Below are 14,035 nucleotides of genomic sequence, written 5' to 3'. Positions count from 1 at the left end.
ATTTGGGTTTTTTTTGCATATGTAGCAGTATAATGACTTAAAAAACACAATGCTAAGCATGCATAAATGTGTGGGTTTGGCTTTATTACTAAATATTTTATTCCCAATTAACAGAGTTAAAGGTCTTACCAACAAGAAGAAGTACAAGTTCCGTGTCTTGGCAGAGAATCTTGCAGGACCTGGAAAACCAAGCAAGGAGACAGAGCCAATCCTAGTGAAGGATCCTATTGGTATTATGAATACATTTCTTTCACAATTTAATTTAAAATAAAACCAAGGAAATAATTTGTTCTAAAATCTAAATTGTTATTTAATTTGTGTCTAGATCCTCCATGGCCCCCTGGCAAGCCAACTGTGAAAGATGTTGCCAAAACATCATTATTCCTGCAGTGGACAAAGCCAGAACATGATGGAGGTGCAAAGATTGAGTCTTATGTCATTGAGTTACTAAAAACCGGAACAGATGAGTGGGTAAGAGTGGCTGAGGGCATTCCCTTGACTGAACATTTCCTCAAGGGGCTTATGGAGAAACAAGAATACTCATTCCGCATAAGAGCTGTGAACAAGGCTGGGGAGAGCGAGCCTAGTGAGCCCAGTGACCCTGTGCTATGCAAAGAGAGACTGCGTGAGTAGCATTTAAAATATATTACTAAAATACATATTTTACAATTTTAAAATATAAACTAAAACAGTCTAAACCATGCCTGTATGTTTAGCCAACAAGTAAACTTTTGTAAGCTTATAAAACATTGAAATCTATCCCACATTCACTGTAAAAATGTAACCTTTTAATAAGCCCCATGTTATTCTCTGTCTTCTATGCATCTGAGAGGATAAACAGATAAAACTGTTTTTCTTTGTTTTACTATTTTTACAGACCCTCCTTCACCACCTCGATGGCTTGAGGTTATTAACATTACTAAGAACACTGCGGATCTTAAATGGACGGTACCAGAAAAAGATGGGGGCTCCCCAATTACCAACTACATTGTTGAAAAGAGAGATGTGAGACGGAAAGGCTGGCAAACAGTTGATACAACAGTAAAAGACACTAAATACACAGTGACCCCACTCACTGAAGGCTCTCTCTATGTGTTCCGTGTGGCTGCCGAAAATGCAGTTGGACAAAGTGACTATTGTGAAATTGAAGATTCAGTTCTTGCTAAAGATACCTTCAGTAAGTTTTCACATTTGCATGTTTAGAAGTTAGTATACACAAAGACATAGTTTTTGAACTCCTTTTCTCCTAATACGGATATTTTGTTTTTAGCTACTCCTGGACCACCATATGCTCTTGCAGTGGTTGAAGTGACAAAGAGACATGTTGACCTAAAATGGGAACCACCTAAGAATGATGGTGGCAGACCAATTCAAAGGTAAGATGATTACAGATTTGTATAGCACTAGCTGCATGCTAGGTGATGTGTAGATATACAGATATGCTGTTTTTATTTGTTTTTGTTTTAATATCTCTTTACCTATTTTCAGTTAGTATGAAATTGTGAATGTCCTATGATTCCATATTTCTAATGGTATGTTTTCTTGTTTACATAGATATGTTATTGAAAAGAAAGAAAAATTAGGCACACGCTGGGTGAAAGCTGGAAAGACAGCTGGACCTGACTGTCATTTCAGAGTGACTGATGTTATTGAAGGTACAGAGGTACAGTTCCAGGTCCGTGCAGAAAATGAAGCTGGTTGTGGTCATCCAAGTGAACCAACTGACCTCCTTGCTATTGAAGACCCAACAAGTAAGTCATAATATAATAATTAAAGTATGAAATATGCAGTCAAAATACTATATTGATGGACTGATATTGCAAAAAGTACTGTAATACTTTTGCATTTTTGCAGGCCCTCCATCACCTCCTCTTGATTTACATGTGACAGATGCAAGCAGAAAGCACATTTCCATTGCATGGAAACCACCAGAGAAAAATGGTGGTAGCCCTATTATTGGATACAATGTTGAGCTGTGTGAAGCAGGAACAGAAAAATGGATGCGAATCAATTCTCGTGCAGTAAAAGACTTGAAATACAAAGTGGAAGAGGGAATTGTTCCTGACAAGGAGTATGTGCTGAGAGTCAGAGCTGTCAATGCTATTGGAGCTAGTGATCCATCAGACATATCAGAAAATGTTGTTGTTAAAGATCCAGACTGTAAGAATATATTTCTTTTAAAAACTATTTGTAATTTATAAATGCAAAAGGATTTGGGCATTTTGAAGCTTTTTAATAATAATATACTGATACTTTTACAGGCAATCCTACTATTGACCTAAAGACTCAAGACATTGTTGTTATTGAAGGAAAGAAGTTAAGTATCCCTGTACCCTTTCGAGCTGTTCCATCACCAACCATTACATGGCATAAAGGTGGCAAGGAGGTTAAAGCAGGGGACAGAACAACAATGAAGAGCGATTACACATCTGCATTGCTTGAAGTCACAAACAGTGTTCATGCTGATGCAGGTGTTTACACTATCACCCTGGAGAACAAACTGGGCTCAACAACTGGCTCAGTCAATGTCAAAGTCATAGGTAACAAAACTTTTTTTGATGGTAAACTCTTTGGGTGAGATGCTTACCCCTGTTTTGGGCCATTGATGGCATAAAATCACAATGAAAGTCCCATATCTGGCCAAGGAGGATTCCCCTGGTGCAGGCACTCAGGAGACAGATATAAGGTTATATCTCAAGGACCCATTGTGAGCCATGATATAGGAGGCATCCCAGGGGAAGGATTTGGTGGAGGGAGGTATATGTTAGGGCCCTAGCACACAACACTTCAGAGACTCTAGGTGGCACTGTGGCGCCCAAGGAAACTCACTGAGATTGCCAAAACGTAATCAAGCCCTCAAGGCTGTTGACTTGCACTGGAGGCCTCCCACTCCCCAGAATAGCCCTGGAGCTGGAGAATACAAAGGTGACTTAAAGCCATCATAGCCCCCTTTCCCCTGGGCTACAAGTTGCATGCTGTTTCTGTCAGAGGCATAGCACAGAATTTTACCCTTTATACCCATTCTAAAATAATATAAATATGCACTATAACTGTACAGTATTGGCAAAAAGAAAAGGAGTACTTGTGGCACCTTAGAGACTAACCAATTTATTTGAGCATGAGCTTTCGTGAGCTACAGCTCACTTCATCGGATGCATACCGTGGAAACTGCAGCAGACTTTATATACACACAGAGAATATGAAACAATATCTCCTCCCACCCCACTGTCCTGCTGGTAATAGCTTATCTAAAGTGATCATCAAGTTGGGCCATTTCCAGCACAAATCCAGGTTTTCTCACCCTCTACCCCCCCACACACAAACTCACTCTCCTGCTGGTAATAGCCCATCCAAAGTGACAACTCTCTACACAATGTGCATGATAATCAAGGTGGGCCATTTCCTGCACAAATCCAGGTTCTCTCACCCCCTCACCCCACTCCAAAAAACACACACACAAACTCACTATCCTGCTGGTAATAGCTCATCCAAAGTGACCACTCTCCCTACAATGTGCATGATAATCAAGGTGGGCCATTTCCAGCAGCACAAATCCAGGTTTTCTCACCCCCCCACCCCCATACACACACAAACTCACTCTCCTGCTGGTAATAGCTCATCCAAAGTGACCACTCTCCCTACAATGTGCATGGTAATCAAAGTGGGCCATGTCCAGCACAAATCCAGGCTTTCTCACCCCACCCCCCCTTTTTCTTTTTTTTCCCGGGGACACACACACACACACACAAACTCACTCTCCTGCTGGCAATAGCTCATCCAAACTGACCACTCTCCAAGTTTAAATCCAAGTTTAACCAGAACGTCTGGGGGGTGGGGTAGGAAAAAACAAGGGGAAATAGGCTATCTTGCATAATGACTTAGCCACTCCCAGTCTCTATTTAAGCCTAAATTAATAGTATCCAATTTGCAAATGAATTCCAATTCAGCAGTTTCTCGCTGGAGTCTGGATTTGAAGTTTTTTTGTTTTAAGATAGCGACCTTCATGTCTGTGATTGCGTGACCAGAGAGATTGAAGTGTTCTCCGACTGGTTTATGAATGTTATAATTCTTGACATCTGATTTGTGTCCATTTATTCTTTAAGTAGAGACTGTCCAGTTTGACCAATGTAAATGGCAGAGGGGCACTGCTGGCACATGATGGCATATATCACATTGGTGGATGTGCAGGTGGACAAGCCTCTGATAGTGTGGCTGATGTTATTAGTCCCTGTGATGGTGTCCCCTGAATAGATATGTGGGCACAGTTGGCAACGGGCTTTGTTGCAAGGATAAGTTCCTGGGTTAGTGGTTCTGTTGTGTGGTATGTGGTTGTTGGTGAGTATTTGCTTCAGGTTGCGGGGCTGTCTGTAGGCAAGGACTGGCCTGTCTCCCAAGATTTGTGAGAGTGTTGGGTCATCCTTTAGGATAGGTTGTAGATCCTTAATAATGCGTTGGAGGGGTTTTAGTTGGGGGCTGAAGGTGACGGCAAGTGGTGTTCTGTTATTTTCTTTGTTAGGCCTGTCCTGTAGTAGGTAACTTCTGGGAACTCTTCTGGCTCTATCAATCTGTTTCTTCACTTCCGCAGGTGGGTATTGTAGTTGTAAGAAAGCTTGACAGAGATCTTGTAGGTGTTTGTCTCTGTCTGAGGGGTTGGAGCAAATGCGGTTGTATCGCAGAGCTTGGCTGTAGACGATGGATCGTGTGGTGTGGTCAGGGTGAAAGCTGGAGGCATGTAGGTAGGAATAGCGGTCAGTAGGTTTCCGGTATAGGGTGGTGTTTATGTGACCATTGTATATAAAGTCTGCTGCAGTTTCCATGGTATGCATCCGATGAAGTGAGCTGTAGCTCACGAAAGCTCATGCTCAAATAAATTGGTTAGTCTCTAAGGTGCCACAAGTACTCCTTTTCTTTTTGTGAATACAGACTAACACGGCTGTTACTCTGAAACCTGTACAGTATTGCCAACTATTTATATTTAAAATATTAATTAAGCATAAAATCTCAAAGAAAGATCAATTTTGACACTTTAATAGATCTGTAATCCCTTAATAAGCCAATTAGTATGGAGAATAAAACAAATAAACTAAGTCAACAGTCTCATGTCTACTGCCATAAGGAAATGTAAATTCATGTCTATGTTGTGCAACCAATATTTGTCCTTTTGGTCTGCTTTGTGCAAAACAGAAGTAAAAAATACAATGTAATTTCACATTTGTACTAAAGCAGTTTCCTAGTTTCTTGTTGTTGTTAGGGTAATTATATAAAAATTATTATTTGAAACAGGTCTGCCTGGACAATGCAAAAACATTAAAGCAAGTGAAGTGACTAAAAATTCATGTAAGATATCGTGGGAACCTCCAGAGTATGATGGTGGCACTCCCATCTTACATTATGTCCTGGAACGTAGAGAAGCTGGTCGGAGAACATATATTCCAGTGATGTCTGGTGAGAACAAACTCTCGTGGAATGTCAAGGATCTTATACCAAATGGTGAATATTACTTCCGTGTTAAGGCTGTCAATAAAATTGGAGGAGGTGAATACATTGAACTAAGGAACCCAGTCATTGCTGAAGATCCAAAGCGTAAGTTCTTATATCAATGGATAATCGACTAGATAAATTTTAAAATAATTTCTCTATATCTTCTATTTGTTTAAATTCTATTTTTGTTATTATTCTACAGAGCGTCCAGATCCACCTGTTGATCTTGAGATTTCTAATACAACATCCAAGTCAGTAACACTTACATGGAAGCCACCTTTGTATGACGGAGGATGCAAGATTATGGGCTATATCTTAGAAAAGATTGCTAAGGGTCAAGACGAGTGGGAAAGGTGCAATGAATTTTTGATACCTGTTTTGACTTACACAGTAAAAGGTCTTGAGGAGGGCAAGGAATACCAATTCCGTGCTCGTGCAGAGAATGCTGCAGGTGTCAGTGAACCTTCTCGTATCACTCCATTAGTGAAAGCTGTTGATCCCATTGGTATGATTGCTTATTTTTCTTACTACCATCAATTCTTAAACCTACCAGAAAATACTACTTTTAACTTCATTTCTAAATGCAGCTTAAAAATACATTTCTTGTTATTACAGAGGCTCCAAAAGTCTTCCTTAGTGCTAATCTGCAGGCTGGCCTTGAGGTGAGGCGCGGTGATGAAATTGCACTGGAAGCACATATTTCAGGAGCACCGTACCCATCTATTACATGGTTAAGGAATGATGAAACTATTAGGCCACAGGAAATAAAAAAGAGAGTAACAAAGTTTACTAGGAGAAGGAAGGGTGAAGTTGAAGAAGAGGAGCCATTCTACCTTTCACTGCCAGAACGTTTGAATATTGACAACCACACACCTGGAGAGTCCTTGTTAGCCGTTCGTGACTCACTTAGACCTGACCATGGCACATTTACAATCAGAGTTGAAAATGATCATGGTGTTGCAAAAGCCTCATGTGAAGTAAACGTATTAGGTATGTGCTTAAACAGTTTATTGTTTAAAATGTCAGAGCAGATGCTCACCAGAAGACACTAATAATTTTTTACTGGTGTTTTAAAAAATAGATACGCCTGGACCTCCTATCAACTTTACATTTGAAGATGTTAGAAAACATTCTGTTGTTTGCAAGTGGGAGCCTCCTCTTGATGATGGTGGAAGTGAAATCCTGAACTATGTCCTGGAAAAGAAAGACAACTCAAAAGCTGAAATAGGCTGGGTTACTGTCACTTCAACACTCAGGCATTGCAAATACCACGTGCTAAAATTGATTGAAGGAAAGGAATACCTTTTCCGTGTATCAGCTGAAAATCGGTTAGGACCTGGACCACCATGTGTTTCCAAACCACTGGTAGCCAAAGATCCATTCAGTAAGTCTTATGTTGATATTTAAACACAATACTTTTGGAGAAATTCTATTCTATATGGGGTTTTTTATACTATCCGCATCACTAGTATCTGAATGCATTCCAGAAGTGCATTAAGCAATGTAACTAGCATCTATCAAATGTGGTTCATTTTTTTTTATCTTGTCCCCCTGTTAGGGGAGAAATTGTATGTGGAGTATCGTGTTTTGTTTTGGCAGGGTGTTGTTTGGGGTTCGGGTTTTTTTTTAATGTACATGCGACTGTATGTTTATGTAAGAAAATGCAAGGTTGAAGAATTGCACCTTCTGCTTGGAGCAGAAGGCGATGAGGTTTGTATTGGTCCTTAGTTCCTGTAGGGGTTCATACTACAGTCTCGGATTAGTCCCTCAGAGAGCTCTGTCTCCAGCACAGACAAGCTTTATCCTTATGTTGGAAAGTCCCATTGTGCCAGAGGAGTTGCTGACCACAGTCTTTATCCCAGTTTTTAGATATCCTGGGCCCAACCCACTGAGTACCTTGAAGATAGCAACAAAGGCCAAATGTATTACAATGCACTCTTTTATATAGTACTTTTCGCTTTAAAATATTAACAAATTAATCATGGCCCATGTGAAGGAGTTCCACATTATTATCTCTGTTTTACAGATTAATAAACTAAATCACAGTAAGTTTAACCGACTTGTCCAAAATCACACAGAAAGAAAATGATAGAGCTGCAGTTAGAACAGGTTATTTCCCCATGCTTAGTCCACTAGGCCATAATGCCTCACTACATACATAAAATTAAATTTGAGATCTGGATAAGAAATCATAGATGCCAAAATTTCATTTTTCTCTTTCTTTTTAATTTTTTTAGCTCCACCGGATGCACCTGATAAACCTGAAGTGGAGGATGTTACCAGTAATAGTATGTTGGTTAAATGGAAAGAACCAAAAGACAACGGTAGCCCCATCTTGGGTTATTGGATTGAAAAACGTGAAATCAATAGTACTCACTGGGCTCGTGTCAACAGAAGCCTCCTGAACACCCTAGAAATAAGAGCCGATGGACTTTTGGAAGGACTTAACTATATCTTTAGAGTGTGTGCTGAAAATGCAGCTGGCCCTGGCAAATTTAGTCCACCTTCAGATCCAAAAACTGCTCAGGACCCAATATGTAAGTATTTTAATAGAAGATAATGGTTGGAGGCTGACAAGAGTAGGTTAAGTATCCATGAATTTTGATTTACACTTTTTTATTTCTTTAGTGCCACCTGGTCCACCAATTCCAAGAGTTGTTGATACAAGCTCAACTGCTATTGAGCTAGAATGGGAACCTCCAGCATTCAATGGTGGTGGTGATATCATCGGTTATTTCATTTACAAACAACTGGTGGGCATAAATGAATGGTCACGCTGCACAGAGAAATCCATTAAGATTAGAAAATACACTGTTAAAGAAATTAGAGAAGGTGCTGACTATAAACTCCGTGTTACCGCTGTTAATGCAGCCGGGGAAGGACCACCTGGTGAAACTGAACCTATAACAGTTTCAGAACCTCAAGGTACTGTTGTTGTGCAAATGTCATTTAACATATAGTAGCCAGTATGGCATGTTAGACTCTTTTATCTCCCTTAAACTAACACACAATTTCTATTTTTCTGCAGAGCCTCCTCATGTTGAATTGGATGTTTCTGTCAAAGCAGGCATTCAGATAATGGCTGGGAAAACTCTTAAAATTCCTGCTACTGTAACTGGGCGCCCTACACCTACAATTGTGTGGACTGTGGAGGAAGGTGAATTAGACAAAGAGCGGGTTGTTATTGAAAATGTTGGCACCAGATCAGAACTAACTATTCAGAATGCATTGAGAAAAGACCACGGAAGATATGTGATTACTGCAACCAATGAGAGTGGTTCCAAATTTGCAGCAACCAGAGTAGAAGTTTTTGGTAAGAAATATTACATGCTGTGAAACCAATTGTCAAGTATACCTAGATACAAGAAATCTTTGTTTTTTTCTTATACAACATGTTCTCTTTTTCAGATGTTCCTGGGCCAGTGCTTGACCTAAAACCTGTGGTTGTGAACAGAAAGATGTGTCTGCTTAACTGGTCTGATCCTGAAGATGATGGAGGAAGTGATATCACTGGCTTCCTTGTTGAACGCAAAGATGCCAAAATGCATACTTGGAGACAGTGTATAGATACTGAGAGATCTAAGTGTGATATTACAGGTCTCGTTGAAGGACAGGAATATATGTTTCGTGTTATTGCCAAGAATAAGTTTGGCTGTGGTCCACCTGTTGACATTGGACCAATTCTTGCAGTTGACCCATTAGGTAAAATAACTATTCGTTTGCTTATGTCAATTATTAAATAAAGGGAGATCTAGATCACTGCACAGTTATTTAATTAATGCTGAGATGGCACACTGTATATTCAATGTACATAGACATATTAATGGGGGTTTTTAGTTTTCATACTTACCTGCTACAGAGTTAAGGCTTCAGACCTTCAGCAGAGTAACTGTTGAAGTTAGATCTCTCACTTATGTAAAATTACCATGACCATTTCTGAAAAGGAGTAGGAGATAACCACTTTGTCTCTCCTTCTTTCAGTCAGGCAGCTTCCATTGCCAAGTCTGTGTTTAAACTATTGTTGAGACACTAATTGTTGCCCTGTTGCCAACATAGTCACTTCACTATCAGAGAAACTTCACACTACATTATAATAATTTGGATACCTTGCATATGAAAGATGCTGCTTTAAAAATGCCAAATCTATTTTATTTAATAGGATAAGAAATGAAACAAAACTTTAAGTATATGTATGACTTATATTTTTCATTGTGAATTACTTGTGATAATAGGTCCTCCAACAGCACCTGAGAGGTTCATGTACACAGAGAGGACAAAGTCAACCATTACACTTGACTGGAAGCCTCCCCGTAATGATGGTGGCAGTCCTGTCATAGGATACATCGTTGATAAGAGAAGACATGACTCAAATGTGTTTGAAAGAGTTAACCAGCAACTCTGTCCAACTACATCTCTTCTTGTAGACAATCTTGCTGAGCTTCATATGTATGAATTCCGTGTCAAAGCAGTCAATGCTATTGGTGAAAGTGAACCATCACTACCACTTAACGTAGTTATACAAGATGATGAAGGTACACCTGTTTATTAGAAACACGTACAACGGCTTTCAAAACTCTGTTAGCTAGTTTCTTTGCTTTTTGTTACCGCCTTCATTCTTTTATTTTTGTTTTGTTTTGTTTTACAGTACCTCCAACTGTCACATTACGTCTGGCTGTCAGAGGAGATACTATCAAAGTGAGGGCAGGAGAGCCAGTTAATATTCCAGCTGATGTCACAGGTCTACCAATGCCAAAGATTGAATGGGCCAAAAATGAAGTTTTAATTGACAAACCATCAGATGCACTTAAGATAACCAAACAAGAAATATCTAGATCTGAAGCAAAAACTGAACTTAGTATGCCTGCTGCACTTAGGGACGATAAAGGCACTTACACGGTCACAGCTACCAATCGTCTCGGCACAGCGTATCGCAATGCTTATGTTGAAGTGTATGGTAAGGATCTGATTTATTTTAATGAAATGACAAAAGCAAATATGTTTTTGCCTTTTCCATAACATAATATTATATTGTATTGTTTTTATTTAGATCGTCCTTCTCCACCAAGAAATCTTGCCGTTTCTGACATTAAAGCAGAATCATGCTATTTGACCTGGGATGTCCCCCTTGATAATGGTGGCAGTGAAATTACTCATTACATTATTGAAAAACGTGATGCCAGTAGGAAGAAATCTGAATGGGAGGAGGTCTCCAGCACAGTAGTTGACAGACGATTTGGGGTAAAGTTATCTGAAAACTTTTCTGTACTTTACAAAGTGTCTTTATTATGTAATTCAACATGCTTAAATAACACAAATAACACACGTACAATACTGAAATAAAATGAATTATCAATACAATGAAAAATTACAGAACACATAGTTATCTGAGCAGGTGGTACACTGACCATGACCAGAATTTCTAGATAATCGCTATTGCCATTGTGTATTTTCCTTAAATCCCAAAAAGAAAATAATATATTCAGTTATGTCATTTATTTTATAAAGAAGTTAATATCTGAATTAAGGAGATGTATCCCTTTTGTGTCGTCTAGGTTAATTTATATCAGAAATATAATTTTGTATTTAGAGAGTAAGGGTGATCACAATTTCATATGACCCAGTAGAGGTACAGTAGCTGACAAGTTCTCTCATTTTGAAAAAATCACTATACAGACATTTTAAATCCAGTGGTTCTTTTATTAATTGTTTTTCCAGTTTTGCTTTTGAATTGTTATAAGCATCTCAGTGAGGATTCATTCTCACCCTCCTTTAAAACTTAATCATACTGATATACGTCAGAGTAATTCTCACTAACTTAAGACACTGACAAAAGTATGTGACCACTTGGCAATTTGGTCAATTTTGTTAGGTTTTTTGCTTACCCTGCTGTTCTGACCTGCTGCTGTATCTCTTAGTAGCACTAGCCTCCAGCTTCCCTCCAGTATATTGCCCTCTTGCTGAAAGGGCAAACAGCCCAAATGGTAGGAACAAATAAGTGGATTGATGTCTGCACCTACCTCAAAGACCAAGAGCATTATGACATTCTCATTCACTCTTGGCTCTGTAAAAAGAAAAGGAGTACTTGTGGCACCTTAGAGACTAACCAATTTATTTGAGCATGAGCTTTCGTGAGCTACAGCTCACTTCATCGGATGCATACCGTGGAAACTGCAGCAGACTTTATATACACACAGAGAATATGAAACAATACCTCCTCCCACCCCACTGTCCTGCTGGTAATAGCTTATCTAAAGTGATCATCAAGTTGGGCCATTTCCAGCACAAATCCAGGTTTTCTCACCCTCCACCCCCCCACACAAATTCACTCTCCTGCTGGTGATAGCCCATCCAAAGTGACAACTCTCTACACAATGTGCATGATAATCAAGTTGGGCCATTTCCTGCACAAATCCAGGTTCTCTCACACCCGGGTGAGAGAACCTGGATTGGTGCAGGAAATGGCCCAACTTGATTATCATGCACATTGTGTAGAGAGTTGTCACTTTGGATGGGCTATCACCAGCAGGAGAGTGAGTTTGTGGGGGGGAGGGGGGGAGGGTGAGAAAACCTGGATTTGTGCTGGAAATGGCCCAACTTGATGATCACTTTAGATAAGCTATTACCAGCAGGACAGTGGGGTGGGAGGAGGTATTGTTTCATATTCTCTGTGTGTATATAAAGTCTGCTGCAGTTTCCACGGTATGCATCCGATGAAGTGAGCTGTAGCTCACGAAAGCTCATGCTCAAATAAATTGGTTAGTCTCTAAGGTGCCACAAGTACTCCTTTTCTTTTTGCGAGTACAGACTAACACGGCTGTTACTCTGAATCTTGGCTCTGTGTGCATGATATACAAGTTTCTATGGTGCAGCATATAGAGGTACTTGTAGCCATTCACTGGGATAACTAAGGAAGAGTTTAATTAAACAGCATCAAAAGAGGGAAAATTTAACATATACTTATTTTGGAAACAGTTATTTATTAATTTAAATCTTGTTTTTCAGGTGTGGAAACTTGCAACAAATGGTGAATACCAGTTTAGAGTCAGGGCAGTAAACAAATATGGGACAAGTGATGAGTGCCTCTCAGAGAAAGTGGTCATTAAGGATCCATATGGCCTTCCTGGACCTCCTGGAAAACCAAAAGTTTTAGATCACACTAGGTCATCAATGCTGGTGACTTGGGAGCCTCCTTTGGACAATGGTGGAGCCCCAATCACTGGGTATTGGTTGGAGAAGAGAGAAGTCGGAGGTGTCTATTGGTCACGTGTTAACAGAGCTCCAGTAACAAAACCAGTAATGAAAGGGCTGGAATTTAATGTCTTGCGGTTGATAGAAGGCGTTGAATACCAGTTTAGAGCAATGGCTGTAAATATTGCTGGAATTGGCCCTCCCAGTGAACCATCAGATCCTGCATTAGCAGCAGATCCTATATGTAAGTATACAGTTTTTATGAGTTGCTTTAAAGGTTATAATACATAAAAACTACATTCTGTAACCCTTATTGATGTTGAATTCAGTGGGACTAGACTGATGAAATGTTTGCAGGACTGGGGCCTACATAATGCCATTCTGTTTTCAGTGTAATGATTTTCTGATTAACTATTAATTATTTTTATTTTAGTTCAGATAATTAATTCTGATCTCACGTGCCATACTTTTACATCAGTTTAACTCCAATGATTTCAATGGACTACTCCTGTTTAAGCTGGTGTAAGCGAGTTCAGAATCAGTGATTTATTCTTCTTTGTTGTTAAATATTATTACAGTAGAATAATGTTTATATTTTTTGCTTTAAGTGTATGTATAATTGTTATATGTGTTGTAAATATAAAAAACATGTATAACAATTTCACATATAATATATGTCATATACATAACATGTTTGTAAATATACATATTTGCAGTATTCTCAATTTTTACTACCATTCTTTTTGACAAATGTATAGAAAAATACTTCTTTTGCTGACATTACAGCATTTTAAAATGTAAAATTGAAAATACATAGACACTAACTCCCAGCCAAAACTTTTTGCATTTTCTTACAAGTTGTACCTGGTGCACCATCATGCCCAGAGGTCACAGATAGAACCAAATCCACTATATCTCTTAAATGGAAACCGCCACAAAAAGATGGTGGCAGTCCTATAAAAGGATACATTGTTGAAATGCAAGAAGAAGGTAGTACCGACTGGAAGAAGGTGAATGAACTAGACAAACTATTCCCTACTTGCGAATGTGTTGTACCCAGCTTGAAAGAACTTAGAAAGTACAGATTTAGAGTGAAAGCTGTAAATGCTGCTGGGGAATCTGAACCAAGTCTTCCAACATCAGAAATACCTGTCAAGGAAATTCTAGGTAAGAGTCTTGGAATTAATTTAGATATTTAGAGATAAATCCTACCGTTTGCTGTGCATGTGCATTAGGAGACAAAGAGGGGTAAAGACCAAGTTCAAACAGCAGGGCCCACCATGGTAGACCTAGCCCAGTACACAGAATTATTCAAGAACATCAACAAAGAAGCTGGAAATCTAAGAAAGTGACCTGGTGACCTTGA

At 39.2% G+C, this 14,035-nt stretch overlaps 1 protein-coding gene across 1 annotated transcript in view; it reads left to right on the top strand.

Annotated features, from left to right (window-relative positions):
* Positions 1–14,035, top strand: part of TTN (titin) — a 311,267-nt gene that overhangs the window by 226,828 nt on the left and 70,404 nt on the right. The window contains exons 226-245 of the mRNA XM_075117654.1: positions 115–230; positions 326–625; positions 878–1,177; positions 1,271–1,376; positions 1,555–1,751; positions 1,855–2,160; positions 2,262–2,540; positions 5,284–5,583; positions 5,684–5,986; positions 6,097–6,471; positions 6,563–6,865; positions 7,719–8,018; positions 8,110–8,406; positions 8,510–8,794; positions 8,890–9,183; positions 9,714–10,013; positions 10,127–10,435; positions 10,529–10,719; positions 12,484–12,913; positions 13,528–13,836. Of these exons, the coding sequence (XP_074973755.1) occupies positions 115–230; positions 326–625; positions 878–1,177; positions 1,271–1,376; positions 1,555–1,751; positions 1,855–2,160; positions 2,262–2,540; positions 5,284–5,583; positions 5,684–5,986; positions 6,097–6,471; positions 6,563–6,865; positions 7,719–8,018; positions 8,110–8,406; positions 8,510–8,794; positions 8,890–9,183; positions 9,714–10,013; positions 10,127–10,435; positions 10,529–10,719; positions 12,484–12,913; positions 13,528–13,836 (5,600 nt within the window). The remainder of the gene's footprint in view (positions 1–114; positions 231–325; positions 626–877; positions 1,178–1,270; positions 1,377–1,554; positions 1,752–1,854; positions 2,161–2,261; positions 2,541–5,283; positions 5,584–5,683; positions 5,987–6,096; positions 6,472–6,562; positions 6,866–7,718; positions 8,019–8,109; positions 8,407–8,509; positions 8,795–8,889; positions 9,184–9,713; positions 10,014–10,126; positions 10,436–10,528; positions 10,720–12,483; positions 12,914–13,527; positions 13,837–14,035) is intronic.

The sequence above is a fragment of the Caretta caretta genome, chromosome 11 (genome assembly GCF_965140235.1).
Source record: "Caretta caretta isolate rCarCar2 chromosome 11, rCarCar1.hap1, whole genome shotgun sequence".
Lineage (NCBI taxonomy): Eukaryota > Metazoa > Chordata > Testudines > Cheloniidae > Caretta > Caretta caretta.
This window is presented reverse-complemented; position numbering and strand designations above follow the sequence as displayed.